The sequence below is a fragment of the Lissotriton vulgaris genome, chromosome 12 (assembly GCF_964263255.1).
Source record: "Lissotriton vulgaris chromosome 12, aLisVul1.2, whole genome shotgun sequence".
In the NCBI taxonomy this organism is placed as follows: Eukaryota; Metazoa; Chordata; class Amphibia; order Caudata; family Salamandridae; genus Lissotriton; species Lissotriton vulgaris.
Genome location: NC_141700.1, coordinates 273,234,954 through 273,249,902, shown reverse-complemented (window position 1 = coordinate 273,249,902; position 14,949 = coordinate 273,234,954). Strand labels below are relative to the sequence as shown.

General features: G+C 44.7%; 1 protein-coding gene across 2 annotated transcripts in view; it reads left to right on the top strand.

Annotated features, from left to right (window-relative positions):
* The window catches only part of LOC147673941 (GPN-loop GTPase 2-like), a 121,864-nt gene that overhangs the window by 22,558 nt on the left and 84,357 nt on the right, over positions 1–14,949 (top strand). For both annotated transcript variants that reach the window (XM_086945024.1, XM_086945025.1), the window contains exon 3: positions 14,344–14,500. In XM_086945024.1, coding sequence (XP_086801150.1) covers positions 14,344–14,500 — 157 coding nt within the window. The remainder of the gene's footprint in view (positions 1–14,343; positions 14,501–14,949) is intronic.

Here is a 14,949-nt window from a genome sequence, read left to right as displayed (position 1 = left end):
TGTGCCCAACCTCTTTGGTAAACTTCTTATTGATGGTTGAATTAATTCTATTAAAGTGGTCAATACTGGCAGCCGAGGTATCATCCTGTTCTAAAATTGCCGTGATTTCCATCAGACAACTAGAAATGATGGACTCAGATGTTATGTCCGCTTTTTCTCCCTTCCACCTCAACCTCTACCCATTCTGCCTATGGGGTTCAATATTAACGATACTACCCTGTTCACGTATATAGACATTGTTCCATATTATTACTTCAGTAGTTAAACAGTTATGATCACTTAACATAACATCAATCACCTTGGGCACTGAGCATAACGGAATAAGGGTTGAAGACATGCATATAAAATCAATAATAGTGTTCGCGCCCCTTCTTTTAAAAGTCGGTATATTTTCACCCGCATCATTTTTGACATTTTCCATAATTTCCATGTCATATTGTATCAGAAAGTTATTCAGGGTCTCTCCATAGGAGTGATGGGGAAAATGGACATCAGCATCCCCCAAACGATTATACACACCGCATAACTTCTGAGATAATGGGCATACAGAGACATTAAAATCCCCCACGAAAATAAATTCAAAAACACCGTTAAAATTTTTAACACAATTATTCAATGCCCTATCTAATTCATTAATTGCAACATGTCTAGTGCCATCAAATATGTTATTGTAGAAATTAATCAAAAGTATATTTCTACCCGCTTCTTGTGCTAGCCATAGAATTTGTGACTGAGCCCCCACTTTTACATACTTTTTCACCGAGATAGGTAATTTGACTGAAATCAACACCAACAACCCTCCTTTAGCTCTACCATGGTTTGAGGCCAAGGCAGGGAGTTCATAGGATACAATGCCATCAATGCCATTAAAGTTTTTACACCATGTTTCCTGAAGGCAAAGAATGTCAAATAAGTTCACGAATTCTTTCCATCCTAGCAGATCCTCCTTGGCCACTAGCCCTGCAATATTCCAGCTGGCGATATAACAAGTTACACTATCCCTCTCATGGCTGACAATAGGCGGTTCATCACTAAGTATGGGCATGTTATTCTCTATATTAAAAAGCTCTATGTTATACGTTGGATTTGAGACTTCTCCCCCTGTCGGCATACAATCTATATTCACATTATCGTCCAATTCATTTACAAACATAATTACTTCTCCATGATTATTACTTTTTGCGTCACCCCGGGAAGGGTCAATCTCATGTCAATCATTTTGATCTAAAAAACTCAATGACTGGTACCTGTTCTGAATTGGGACTTGATAGACCATCCCACTAACAGGCAGAGAGGTATTACCATAGGTTGTAAATGGGTTGGGGGTATGTGTTATAAAATTATTCCCGCCTGACACAGGATTCACCATATGCATCGGCGGGGTAAATGTACCATCTTGAAAACCAGGACAGAAGTTAGGCAACACTGGTCTATTTACAAAAGATGGGTAAGTAAAGTTGCTCGTTACCACCTCCCTACAATTAACAGAAGGCAGCCTGCTAAGATGGTTGTAAAAATAGCCCAGTGGTCTGGCAGCTACCTCTGTCTCTGACTGCGTGATTGAGGCTGCTCTAAGCAAAACAGTCGCAACATGTTGCGGGTGCTTAAAATTAATGATCACACAATCACCCCCACATGTCTTTTTGGTGTTACCGATCCAATTGACTCTTCTAATAGAGACAATTTGATCAGAGTAGCCCACTGGGTAACCACAATGGCGGTTTAGCCAGGAAATTGTTTTATTCTTCAAAGATTCCGCTGACTCCTGAGTATTAGGGGCCTGGGGTAAGATCGGGACATTAGTTAAGACCACAACGTAGGGTACACATTCAGGTGGGAGGTCTACTGGACGCCTGCATATCCGTATGGGTACCCCATTGGTTCCCCCCTGGGGCAGCAAGTAAAGCTAAGACAGCTGGTACCGGGGCTGTCTTAGGAGCTGATATAGGTCTATTATCGTTCTGTAAAGTACCCGACATTATGCTTGTTGACCCAGCAATTAACTGCTTTGAAGGTCTGCCTGCCTCCTGGGCCATTGTAAGTGTTGGTGCAGGTGTCTCTTTAGGTAGTTGTTTCCTGGTGTTAGTGGGAGGGGCACTATTTATGGGTCGTGATTGCGACTGCACCCTATCCTTTGTAGAGACAGAGGTTGAGCACGCTGGTATTTTGCTATCTAATATAGATTTTTCCAAGTTACCAGCATGCTGATCCACCACGGCCCTTAGTCTTACTACTTCTGCCCGCAGGTCATCAATTTTAGAAACAAGGGCTCTACCACCGTATTAAATTTGCTATAGATAGTACTCAGTAACAGGTCAATTTGGTCGGGCTTAATGGAAACAAAATTGTCGTTTGCTAATGACCCTATTTCCTCGGCGCTCTCCCTATGTATGACGTCTTCTTTTATTCTTTCTAGTAGAGTGATTACCCCGCTTGGGTGCCGTTTTCCTACAGGCTCGCATAAATTTAGTAGCCCTAACGGACTGCTGAGGTGTACCCCCGGTGTTATCACATGGGTCATCTTCCACCCTTGTCAAATTCTCTGAAGCCGTAGTTAAATCAACATTGTCACTGATATTACCATACTCCACTGCTGTGTCTGTCTCATTGACGATGATATCTGCATTAATAAGATCCGCAGATGGGGTCAGTGGGGGGTCTGGAACAGTACTTTTCCCCAGTGATTTCCTTCTGTCACTATTGATTCTGGAAACTACTTTCAGCAAATAGTTATCCGGTAAATTAGTTTGAACTGACATTTTGGGGGGTTGATCAAGGGTCTCAAATATAATAGTTTTTTAAAACGAAAGGAACAAAGTTGTTTCCGCAGATATTCACCTACGGGTACTCACAGGTCGAACCAAAGGGGGTGGCCCTGCCTGGCCTGTTCTGGCCCCTGACGGCCACAGACGGCCCCGCCCTTGTCCCGGGCCTCTCCCGGTCGCCCCGCGCGACTCGCGGGGCGAGAGGGGGTGTCAGCCTTTTACTGGCGCCTCCGGAGTGCTGGGGAGTGTGGTCCGGTCCGTCCGGAGTGCCTCCCGGCGTCTTGCGCTGCCGCCGTTCCCCTCACGGCTCTGCCCGATGGCAAGGATGCAGGTATGCCTCTGGTGTTCCCCCCTGGGCTCCCGGGGGGTCAGCTTTTTACTGGTGCCTCCGGGCGCTCTTGGCGCGTCACGGGCGCGCTGCCGCCCCAGAGGCTGCTGGGGAGTGTGGTCCGGTCCGTCCGGAGTGCCTCCCGGCGTCTTGCGCTACCGCCGTTCCCCTCACGGCTCTGCCCAATGGCAAGGATGCAGGTATGCCTCTGGTGCCTGCTATACATATTGAGAGCAAGTTTGGCACCAGAATACATTCCCAACTGAGCCCGTTAGGGGTAATAATTTTATTAGACAATGCCCAGCTGCTACACAACCCAGATTGTGTCCTTGAGTCCTCGTATAGTTAAATGAGCAGCTTCAATAAGCTGGGAGAGAGCCCCCAACTGGCCATTTTCTTCCAGAGGTGAGACAGATTAATGTTGTCTAATGCAGTTTCAGGTCTATACACAAGACATAAATCAGAAGTTTCGTTTTAAAGGCAAACTCTTAAACTAATAGTTTTAAAACGATACAACCATCAGTAGCTGAGTAGCCTTTCCTAAGGCCAAGCTGCATTTTTGGGAGGGTGTACTCTATCTCGACCCTATCTTCTAGAGATCCTAGAAGGTTCTTACCTGGCATGCCCAATAATGTAATCATACGGTAGTTCCTTGGCAGTTCTCTTAAACCTTCTTAAAATTGGGATCCTAATACTGCCTTTCCAAGATGCTGGACTTTTCCTGACATTAATCACCTCTGTAAAAATGGGGGTACAAGCCTGGGACCCCAAGTTTAAATTGAGTTTAAGTATATTGGCCAAAAGGCTGGCTGGTCCGTGGGCTTGTGATCTTTTAAAATTACATATATGTTCTTCAACTTCCTTGACTTTTGGTCTAGGCTTTATACATTTTGTGCTACTTTAGTATGTACGGTTACCGGGACCTTCAATAACCAGATACAACAGTCCCTCGTTCATCGAGGGACTGTTGTATCGACTTTGGAGAAGGCAATTAAGAGCCCCTCCCATTATCAGAAATGAATAGCTGTGCAAACTCTCGAAACATGTTTATTACATCTGAAGCGGACCAATTCTGAACTAGCCATACTATTTTCACAAGCGGGCCACTCCTACTAGGAGCATTCTGCCAGTTCTCCAAACCTTTTAATAAACAAAATCCATTCCACGCATTCCATTAAGAATCTACATCTCTATCTTTATAAATTACCTCATTTCCAACAGTATAATAAACTACAAAGAATTAACTGAGACGGATCCCTGAGGAAGGCAAAGCCGAAACGCGCCTAGTGTGTGTATATTAGACCGCCAGTTCAATGAAATGTTTATATTTGCCATATGTTTAAGACATCAGAAAAATTTCAATACGTACTACACTTAGGTCAACTCAGTTTATATTTTGTATTGTTGAGAGTAATCACAACATTGACTGCATTACTTTGTCAGAATTGTCATGTATATACACAATTGTCTCTTTTTTGTAAATAATTATCTATTGATACAAAGAAATGTATTTTTAACATATACATAAAAATGCTTCTATAAAACATTTACGAATGTTTTCTACAAGTAAATGATTGAACATCCAATCTTTGAATGTCACTGAGTGTATGTTCACATAATTCTTTCTACCTTTGGTTTCTCCGCCCATACTAGCTAAGGCCCACCGCCTCCCCTTAGGCTTCTCTTTTCAAATTGTAATTCTCCCTGTAGATAGGCATTTTTTATAATTTATACAGGGGGCCCCGTTCTTTCCCAAACCCACGCCCAAGGCTTTTTTTCAGAGCCTGCTGAACATCGTTAAAAATCCCCGAGACGGGATTTTAGTATTTAAATCCCCGATGAGGAGGGTTTGGCTGCTGATATTTCAAAGTTATTTCTTCCAATAGCAGTATAAGATTCATTAATAATTTTGAATGAATATCATGCGTTGGTAAGAACGTGTTAACTGTCACTATTTTGTTTTTATTGTTATCTTGCAATGCAGTTATTCCTTGGTCCGGTTAACCCGAAAGTTCAACGGTTAACAAACAACTATATTCCTTCAGTATACTCCTCCTTTTGAGATTTATATTTCCTCCGACAAGAACAATTAAACCACCTTCAGATCTGCCAAATTTGCTCTTAACGGCTTTTAAATTATACACCTAGTAGTCCTGAATCACTATATTTTCGATTTCCCAAGTTACTTGTAAAGCCTTTTGGTAGACAAAAGAGAACATGACACATTTCAGCATCATCATAAGTGTTGAAGGAGACAAAAAGACAAGAGGATGCAGAGCATACCACTTCCAAGAGTTACACAAGTGGGTGAGCAGGAGAAGTCCAACAATGCTCTGGGATATTCCTATCCAATAATGTGTCTTATCATCTGGCTTTATATGTTTTTATCATTTCAGTATGTGAGTCAATCACAGCTGCAATCCAATTCCAATCATGCTCAGTTAACCGAGTGGCTACTGGGATTTTTGTTAACCACATCGCTGCTGTGGTTATTTTTCCCCTTTGCTGGAAATTGTACTTAGGCTATATTCATGAGAGAGCTCAGCTCGTCATCAGCACAGCTCAACTGTGCCTCATGACGAGCTGAGCTCGTCATGAGCATGGAAGGGGTTAATATACATTTTTATTTCCATTTAACATTCACGAAAACAATTGACTGACTAATGTAATATCATATTGTGGTACAAGTAAAACAAGCAGAACATCCCTCTTCCTCCAGCCCCCAGCCATAATTTGGCAGAAATAGTGACATGACATATACTTTCAAATACTTCAACAGTTCTGAACAGGGAGTATACGTATACAATGTCATCTAAGACCTCCAGGACCTCGTGCCCCTGCCTCTAACACATTGTAGACTCCGTCTTAAGCAAGTCCACAATCACCCCCCCCGCTCTTCCTTCTTTCAGTGGGGCCTCGTATCTTGTGGCTCAAGCAACTCTGTAAGCATTGCTGCCCATGCCTGCTTATCATCAGCCAGTTTATTGTCCCTCCATGTCTTACCCTGCAATATACCATAATCAATTCGCCAATAGTGACTGGCCTGGTGATGGCCACCTAATGGCAATCCTGATTTTTTTCTGTCACTTATCCCAATAGTATGAGCTGCCTGCTAGGCCACTTTTTCTTACGAGTCTGAACCATTCCCAGTAGACACAGTGTAATATTCAGGTCAGTCGTCCATACTGATGCTTTTTCCAGCTTAGTCACCAATGCCCGTCAGTAGTCCGCAACCACAACTCACCCCCACACCATGTGCAGAAAATCTGTGTCAGCCGTGAAGCAGCAGGAAGAGGATGAGGACGAACTCCCAGGATAAAAAGTGTGTAGCAGTTTAGGGGCCATGTACACCAGGTGCATAAAATTATATAGGATGAGCAAGAACGGGCATTAGTAATGTTACCCATCACCCTCTCATTTACCGCCTGAGACTGTTAGATGCTCTCCCAACACCTCGTGCCACCTACTCTGGATCGCCAGTGTGGGTGAACGAGCATTCTCCTGCAGTGTCCTATGCACCTGTGAAACCATCCACCTTGCACCCATCAGATTAAGTAATGCCATCAGAGTCTGGGGAACTTGAGGTACCTCAGGAAACATGGGCCAGATACCCCTACCCTGGCTGCTATTTTAGTAAACTGTATAAAATGATCCGTCCCTAAGGTAAAGGTGGCCATGGCGTCTGTCAAAGTGATAAACCTGCCATTGGGGTATAAATCCTGCACGCCTCGCATCCTCCCACCCTCCAGTGCTCTACTGCCATCTGCTGTGCAATATGCACAAAGGGCCTTAGAGTCCAGATGCAGAAATCCAGCACAAATTGAGCTCGTTTCAGCACCCTCCAGACCACTCGCTTCCAAATTTGGCAGACCTGCTCCATCACACACGGCATGTAACTAGGGACGCCAGTTGCTAGCATTAAGAGTTCCGGCAGTGAGGATGCCCCATGTGTTCTTCCAACAACCGCTTCTTCCAATTGCCCCTATTCCTGCCAGTGACTGCATGCTGCAATTGGGCGGCCAGAAAATAAAGCACCATACACGGCACTTCCATTCGATTTGAACCCGCCCCCTGCTCTAGGTCCGTTTGAGTGTAGCAAGCCCAACCTGCTTCCTCCCCATGGCCTGGAGTAATTCTAGTATGACCCTGTCTAGCTCCTTAAATGTCTGCTTGTGTGCATCGTACAGTGCCCTGGAAAATATACAAACAGTACGGCAACTTGATCATCTTGACCAAGGCTATGTTAACCAATCAGGGATAGCTGGAAAGTGTTACAGAAACTCCCCGATGTTCGTAGATCCACCAACACCCTGCCCATATTTAACCTATGGAACAATTCAGGATCCCTCTTCACTAGAATTCCGGGGTACCAAACTTTATTGGTCTCCCACTGCAGATCCAGCCCGGGAGCTCCCTCAGTGGCACAGTTCATGAGGGCACCCAACATGAGCAGTTTCAACTTTAGACGGTTCGCCCAAAGGCCATATAAGTCCCCAAATTCAGACGGGCTGTCCCTAATATTAGGACCGAATACACCCGCTGTTGTAAATACACCTGAGCGTCATCTGCGTACAGAGAAACCACATGCTATGCTATGCTATGGTTTTGGTAAAGCGCGACAGCTGCCCCAGCAATGAGGCGTCCCGGCGCTAGGAACCCAGAACCTGGTCAGAGGGGGGGGGGGACAGGACAAAGGGGAGGTTATTGGCAGGGAAATAGAAGTGTTTTCACCGCTTTCCGGAATGCCGGTAGATTGTCTATTGAGCGGATGTGTTGTGGCAAATCGTTCCACATCTTGGCTCCGAGGTACCTAAAGGAGCGTCCGCCCATACGGCTGAGTTTTATGCGAGGGACGCATAAGAGAGTTTGGTTGGAAGATCTTAGGTTCCGAGTTGGGGCATAGGGATTGAGGAGAGGTCGAAGCAGAGGGGGGTTGTTGAGTTTGAGAATTTTGAAGGATAGAATGAGGGTCTTGAATTTGATTCTGGAGTCGACGGGTAGCCAGTGAAGTTTTTTGATGGTCGCTCTGGCTGAGCATCTACGGGGTAGGCCGACCAGAGTTCTGGCTGCAGAGTTCTGCACACGTTGGAGACGTGCTATCTCGCATTTGTTGGCACCAAGAAGTACCACATTGGCATAGTCTAGACGCGAGAGGATGGTGGCTTGGATGATTAGTTGACGGGTTTTTGCATCAAAAAAACCTAGTATGTGGCTGAGGCTTCTCAGCAGGCCAATACAGGTGCCGGCAACTTTCTTGGTGTGGGCCCGAAAGTTGAGTGAGTCATCCATCCACACACCTAGATTTTTCACTAGGGATTTGGGGGGGGGGATGGTTCCCAGGGAGGATGGCCACCAATGGTTATTCCAGAGGCTGGTGTTTTTGCCCAGGAGGAGTACCTCTGTCTTTCCGCCGTTAAGTTGTAGACAGTTTGTTGTCATCCATCGGGCGACTGCAGCGAGTCCGTTTTTGAAATTAGAGGATAGAATGGAGGGACTTTCAGAGAGAGCGATGGCCAGCTGTGTATCATCGGCGTAAGATACCAGCGTTAATCCCCACTCTTTGGCTACAGCTGCCAGAGGCTGGACGTAGAGGTTAAAAAGGGAAGGGCTCAGTGCGGAGCCCTGCGGAACTCCCTGTGCGATGGGGTGAGGTTTGGATAGGAAGGGGGGGGCAGAAACTCGAAAGGACCTGTTTACGAGAAAGGATCTGAACCAGTCCAAGGCGTGACCAGCCACTCCGAAGGTCTCCAGACGGTTGAGAAGGATGGCATGGGATACCGTGTCAAAGGCCGCGCTGAGGTCTAGAAGGATCAGCGCGGCACTTTGACCTGCATCTAAGATCACTCGGAGGTGCTCTGTGGTGGCTAACAGAGCAGACTCAGTGCTGTGGCCTGGTCTAAACCCGTTTTGTGATGGATCGAGGATGTCATTATCAACCATGTGCTGGGATAGAGTGGTGTTGACATGCGCTTCGGCGAGTTTAGATAGCCATGGGAGCAAAGAGATAGGACGAAAGTTCTCCGGTTTGGTTGGATCTAGGGTGGGTTTCTTGATGATAGGCGAAACCCACGCTTCCTTCCAGGCGGAAGGAACACATGCAGAAGTGAAGGAGAGGTTCAGAATGGCGGTGAGAGTAGGAAGAAAGAAGTTGAGTGACTCTAAGAATTGAGCCGGGCGCATAGGGTCTGCGGGGGAACCAGATTTGACCTTTTTGCATAGCCTGGAGAGGATGTCATCCGTAATGTCTGGGATATGTGACATGATAGAATAGTTGGGAGAAGAGGAGGAGTTGCTGATGGTGTTGGGGTCGGGTTGAGGGAAGGAGGTATAAATTTTCCGTACTTTATCAACGAAGAACTTGGCAAGGTCTTCACACTGCTGCTCGGAAGAGATAGTGGGGAGGGGGGCTTTGCTGTTCTGCAGTTCTTGTACAAGTTTGAAGATTTCTTTGGAGGGGGTGGGGCTGGATTCGATCTTATCGGCGTAGAAGGCGGATCTCGCCGCGCGGATGGCTTTGTGGTACTTTTTCTGTAGCGTTAGATATTTCGATTTCTCTTCTTTGTTGTAGTCCCTGCGCCAGAGGCGTTCCGCCTTTTTGCATTCTTTGCGTAGGTTTTTGAGGATATCGTTGTACCAAGGGTTGGATGGGGTATTGCGACCTTTTGTCCATTTAATCGGAATGAGGCTGTCTAGTCCGCCCGTGATCCACTCATGGAACGCACTGTAGCTGGCGTTAATATCAGAGTGGGCGTCCAGGTGATAGTCCCCTAGGGTCGTGTGCAGATCGTCATGGGATAGTTTGTGCCATGGTCTTTTTAATCGACGGGTAGGAGCCGTGTTACCTCGGCTTTTGGTGACCGGAATGGCGAGTTTAATAAGGGAGTGATCTGTCCATCCATTGGTAGGGGAGGCTCAGAGGTAAGTTTGTCTAGATTAGAGAAAACAGGATCCAGAATATGGCCAGCTAGGTGGGTTGGAGTGGAAATGAAAGAGTTGAGTTGCAGTGCGGAGAAGTCTGCAAGGAGCGTTTTGATAGTAGGGTCGTTTAACTGGTCGAAATGAAGGTTCAGATCTCCCAGAATAGTGAAATTAGAATTTTTGGTTATTAAGGAGGTTGTTGACTCGAGGAGGGCCTCGATGAATTTAGAAGCGGGGCCAGGTGGGCGATAGATGTAGAGACCCGACACTGACACATGCATGTTTGAACCCACCATCGCACCCCAGCGGACTACAGGGGTTTTTAATCTCTGCTTGAATCCGCTGCTCTGAGTCGGTTATGGTAATAACAGTTCTCTCCTGTATTGCCTGGTGCTGGTCTTTAGGCCTTGCATGTTCATTATTCCCCAAGGTGCCTGGCCATTCTATGGATATTCGGTTTCATTATTTAGAATGATCACTAGATCGTTTTCCCTCAACTCTTCTATTTCAAAGCCTAGAATTTTTATTTCGTCCAATAACCATAAAACGTCATCTGCCACGATCCTTGAGTAGAATTTGACCACTACGTTGGGCCAATTTGATATTTACTCACCACCTCGGGGAAGGGTACGAAAGCAATACATCTGGTGATATTTTAAAAAGTCTTGGAACCGCGCTAAAAATTGAAGAATTTTAGAGTGATGTCTCTCGGCGGACATCTTCAGAGCTTGCATGCAAGATCTAGCTGCCTGGATGTCCGCCAACTGCCTCAAGCTCAACGGAGGCAAGACCGAGGTGCTGGTCGTGGGGGGCTGCCAATCAGCGTGGACGTCGGCATGGTGGCCACCTGCCTAGGTCCAACACCCTCTCCGTGCCAGAAAGCAAAGAATCTGGGCATCTGGTTTGACACTGACCTCACCTTTGGCCCCCAGATCAATCAGGTGGTCGGATCATGTTTTGGGACCCTTAAAAGTCTCAGGAAGACTTTGAAGTTTTTACCTGTGAGAGCCCGACAAACCTTGGTGCATGCACTAGTCACATCAAAGATGGACTATGGCAATCTTCTCTATTTAGGGACCTTGGAGAAGAACCTCAACCGCCTACAGGTCCTACAGAATGCCGCTGCCCGCTTAGTGCTTAAACTACCCAGAAGAGCCTCATCTGCCGCGGCCCTCCGATCTCTGCATTGGCTCCCGGTCAGAAGCAGGGTAGAATTTAAAGCTCTATGTACGTGCCATCGGATCATCAATGGGAGATCTCCTCTTCCTCTGCAGGGACTTCTGACCACTTACGAGCCGTCCCGCTCGTTGAGATCCTCTGGCTCTGGACTCCTGGTCGTTCCCAAGGTGTCTAGAGCTCGAATGGGCGGAAGATCTTTCAGGTACCTTGCAGCCTCAAGATGGAACAAACTACCCATGGCATTGAGATTAGAGCCATCAGAATCAATTTTTAGAGCCAAACTTAAAACTGCACTATTCGCTCAGTAAGGTATGCCGCTTCTATAGGTTCCAGTAAGAGTTGCTCCTCAGCGCGGGGACACGCCGTTGTGCGTCACCAAGCGCTTTACAAAACCCCCTAAATAGAAAATAGAAATAGAAATCTTCTTTTGAGTCAGCAAGTATATCCAGCAGTTGGAACCTCTGAGGATATTTTGCCAATTTATTACCTTCGCAGTGGATTCCTCTTGCCTAATAGGCAATCCTGTTCAGACTCATAAATTATATCTAGATCGTTACTGATAGGATTATATTTATGATTAGAACCATTATTCAGGATCTAATTGAGCAAATCCAGGAAAGATCGTTCAGTTTACTTCTGAAGTATTCACAGGATTTATTTTAATCCGTTTACTTGGGCAAGTTCCTGCAATGATATTGCATTTAGATTTTTTCAGCTTTGTTTTGAGTATTTGCATTAATCTGATTCCCAATAAACTTCGCTTTGCGATTTTGTTCATGTTCATCTTCATTATTGTATTGCCAGTAATGTTAAACATTTGCATCTTGTTTCTCTTCTTGGCGATTCTTTGCTTCCCTATTTTCTTGAGCTTTTTCCATCCTGAAGATTTCTTTTTTATTTTATTTTGGGAAAACGTATTTTCAATAGTAGGGCAACCTGGTTTAAATTAACCGATGCCTTTACATTCTGCTGTGTTGTTAATTGGGGCTGAATTATTGTTAAACTTTAATTTTTTTGTAATTTTGTTTTAGGCTTTTGAGTCTCTGCTTCGATCACCTCATAGGTTGTCATGTCCTCGTTCACCACTCTCAGTGAATCTTTCAGGGTCTTTTTCATTATCAAGCATTTTGATGGTCCCTCAACCAGTTGCTCTAATTGTAACATTGGTCCCTCATTTTCTATTATTTTGGTACTGGCTGTTGCATTATTACCTTTGATACCTTTATCACCTTTTGTTTTTAAATCTGGTAAGCTGTGTAGGAGTAATACGGTAATATCTGCATTGTGATCAGTATCATTCACTAATTTAATTAATAGCTTCAAAATTGACACAAAAGTATTGTGAATAGATGACATCAATAATACTCCATCACTTAGATTGGTGTCAAAGTTGTGTCAGACTGTCCCGTCCGGGCCCCTCTAAATCTCATCTTGGCCCCACAGAGGCTAAAGTTGTCTAAGATTGAACTTCCATTTCAGAATATTAATCCTGTCATATAAGGCAAAGAGAATCTTCTTTTCATCGGTTGAATCTTTTTATCCCATGAAGCATCTGGTCTGAAGCCAAAAGTGGAAACCTTCCATTAAAATGGGTCTGGAAGTTACCTGTACATTGCCCAATTCAAGTTCACCAGATATCATTGAGCAAGTGACATGCCAATTGCTTTGGTCAACATCTTCCCCTTCAATGATAATTTCAAGACTGAGTTATATCCACTGATGTCAGGATCAAAATGCACTCCAAGGGGCACTGAGCTGACTATCCAATATGAATTGGAACCTTATGCTATAGGCTCCGAGTGACTATCCTTATGCAAATTATTTTGACCCCTGAAAGATGTACCACCTGAATCCTGGGCTTATGTCGATAGGCAAGGGGGGCTGGGGGTGGCAAATATTTTTAGATAAGCAATTGATGATGTGATTGTTGGTACTGTTAGTATTATTATGCAATCCAACCCCGACCCCCTCTTCCTTGCCAAAAACAGCATCAGATGATGGGCACAACATTCCATTGCAAAACATGTCCGCAGTGGGATACACTCTCTTAAGTGCAGAGCTTCCCATAGGACTTTGTCCACATTACTTTGAATCTGTGTCATTCAGAGTACATGAGCAATCCAGCACATTAACATCTGGCTTGATTTGCAGAATTATCTTCAATTTACCAGTCCTGTAGGGGATTATTTACTTTCCTGTGGAAAGTAATAATCTTTCATGCTCTTCCATATTCTCATGGATGATATTATAGTATCATTGTGCGCTGTGGTTATGACATTTACAACTCTTTCCAATTAGGTGACTGACTCCTCTGCCTCTGCTAGCACATTACAGTAGTCCCGAAAAGTCAATGAATCTTTACATTAAGTGTCCCGCTTGACCTGTTTAGTAGACACATCTGAACTTTCTCCTGCATGTTACATAAAAAACAGGAGGAAACCTGGAGTCCAATGGAAATATTTTTTATGTCCGGAAAAGCTCTCCTCTGATGCTAGTTTTACAGTTGGTTTCAGTGTGTCTGCGTCATAGGGTATGGTACTGAAGTCCCTTTTCCTGTGGTAGTAGGCAGGGGACCGGAGGGCAACTGTGATCTGGCTGAATTTCCACATTGGGAATCACCCTAATCTGAAGCAGTAATTGAATCTGATGATGTTAATGTTGCATTGAGTCCCAGCTCTAACCCCTGCAACTACGTTCTTAGTTTCTCTACAAATACAACTGTCCTGGCTCTTTCGACTGATCAGAACACCGGTACATGCTGTCTCGGCAGGATCATGCCAGCTTCAATGACCTTTTACTGCAGCACTCACTCCATAATGCAGAATGATTTTACAATGGCCACTGTAGGTATTTTTGCCCTGAATGGAGGAACTGCTGCTTATATTAGAAACAGTCTACCATTAGTAGGTTGTCTGCAGATCTGCGCCATCGTGGTGGTTAAATCTGGTGTCCATACTTTTCAGTGCAAAATTGGATCTTCCCTTAAAGATTATTTCATGCCAATCACTCTTTGTTTCCTAGCTATGATTTTCTCATTTTTGGTTTTTCTCTCCTTGCTTCCTGGTTGTAGATTTTTCTTGAATTTTATGTATCATTTCTTGGCTTTAGTCGTTGATTGTTTGTATTATTAGCATTTTCTTTTTCCTCTTGTAGTTGTCAGCAGTGCATTTGGTGGATTCCCATTATTGCACAGACCCAGCCAAGTTCATCTCTGTTCTCTGCACCTCGCTGTCCACTATGCTGCATGTGGAACTGCCTCATGTCAACGTCCTGTCAAAGATGGACCTCATCGAACAGTTTGGGAAGTTGGGTAAGGTATCCTAGAAATTAACCACTTGTGGGATTGGTAGATAACTGGAGGTTAATGAGATGTTGTAGAGAAAAGGAGGTACCTAAGTAATGGGGACTATTGGGAGGGAGAAGTGATAAGAGAAAAGAAGGATGGGAGCTGAAGGAAAGAAGAACAACTGGGAGAGATGGGAATGCCCATTAGACGAGAGCAACTGGGAAGAATGGACAGAGCAATTGGAGTAGCAATTTGGAGGAGAAAGACTAGATTGCAAATGAGGTGTGGACTATGCCTGCTTAAATATCTGGACAGAATAATTTAAATGAGGCAGTCACCTTGAACCTTCTGGTTTGCAATGTTTGTGCCTGAATATTCCCTGATATTTATCTCCTGTGCATGTTTTATTTTTAATTAGGACAACTTATTGTATGCAATAGAGAACACCTGTGTCATAAGGGATCCTCATCCAT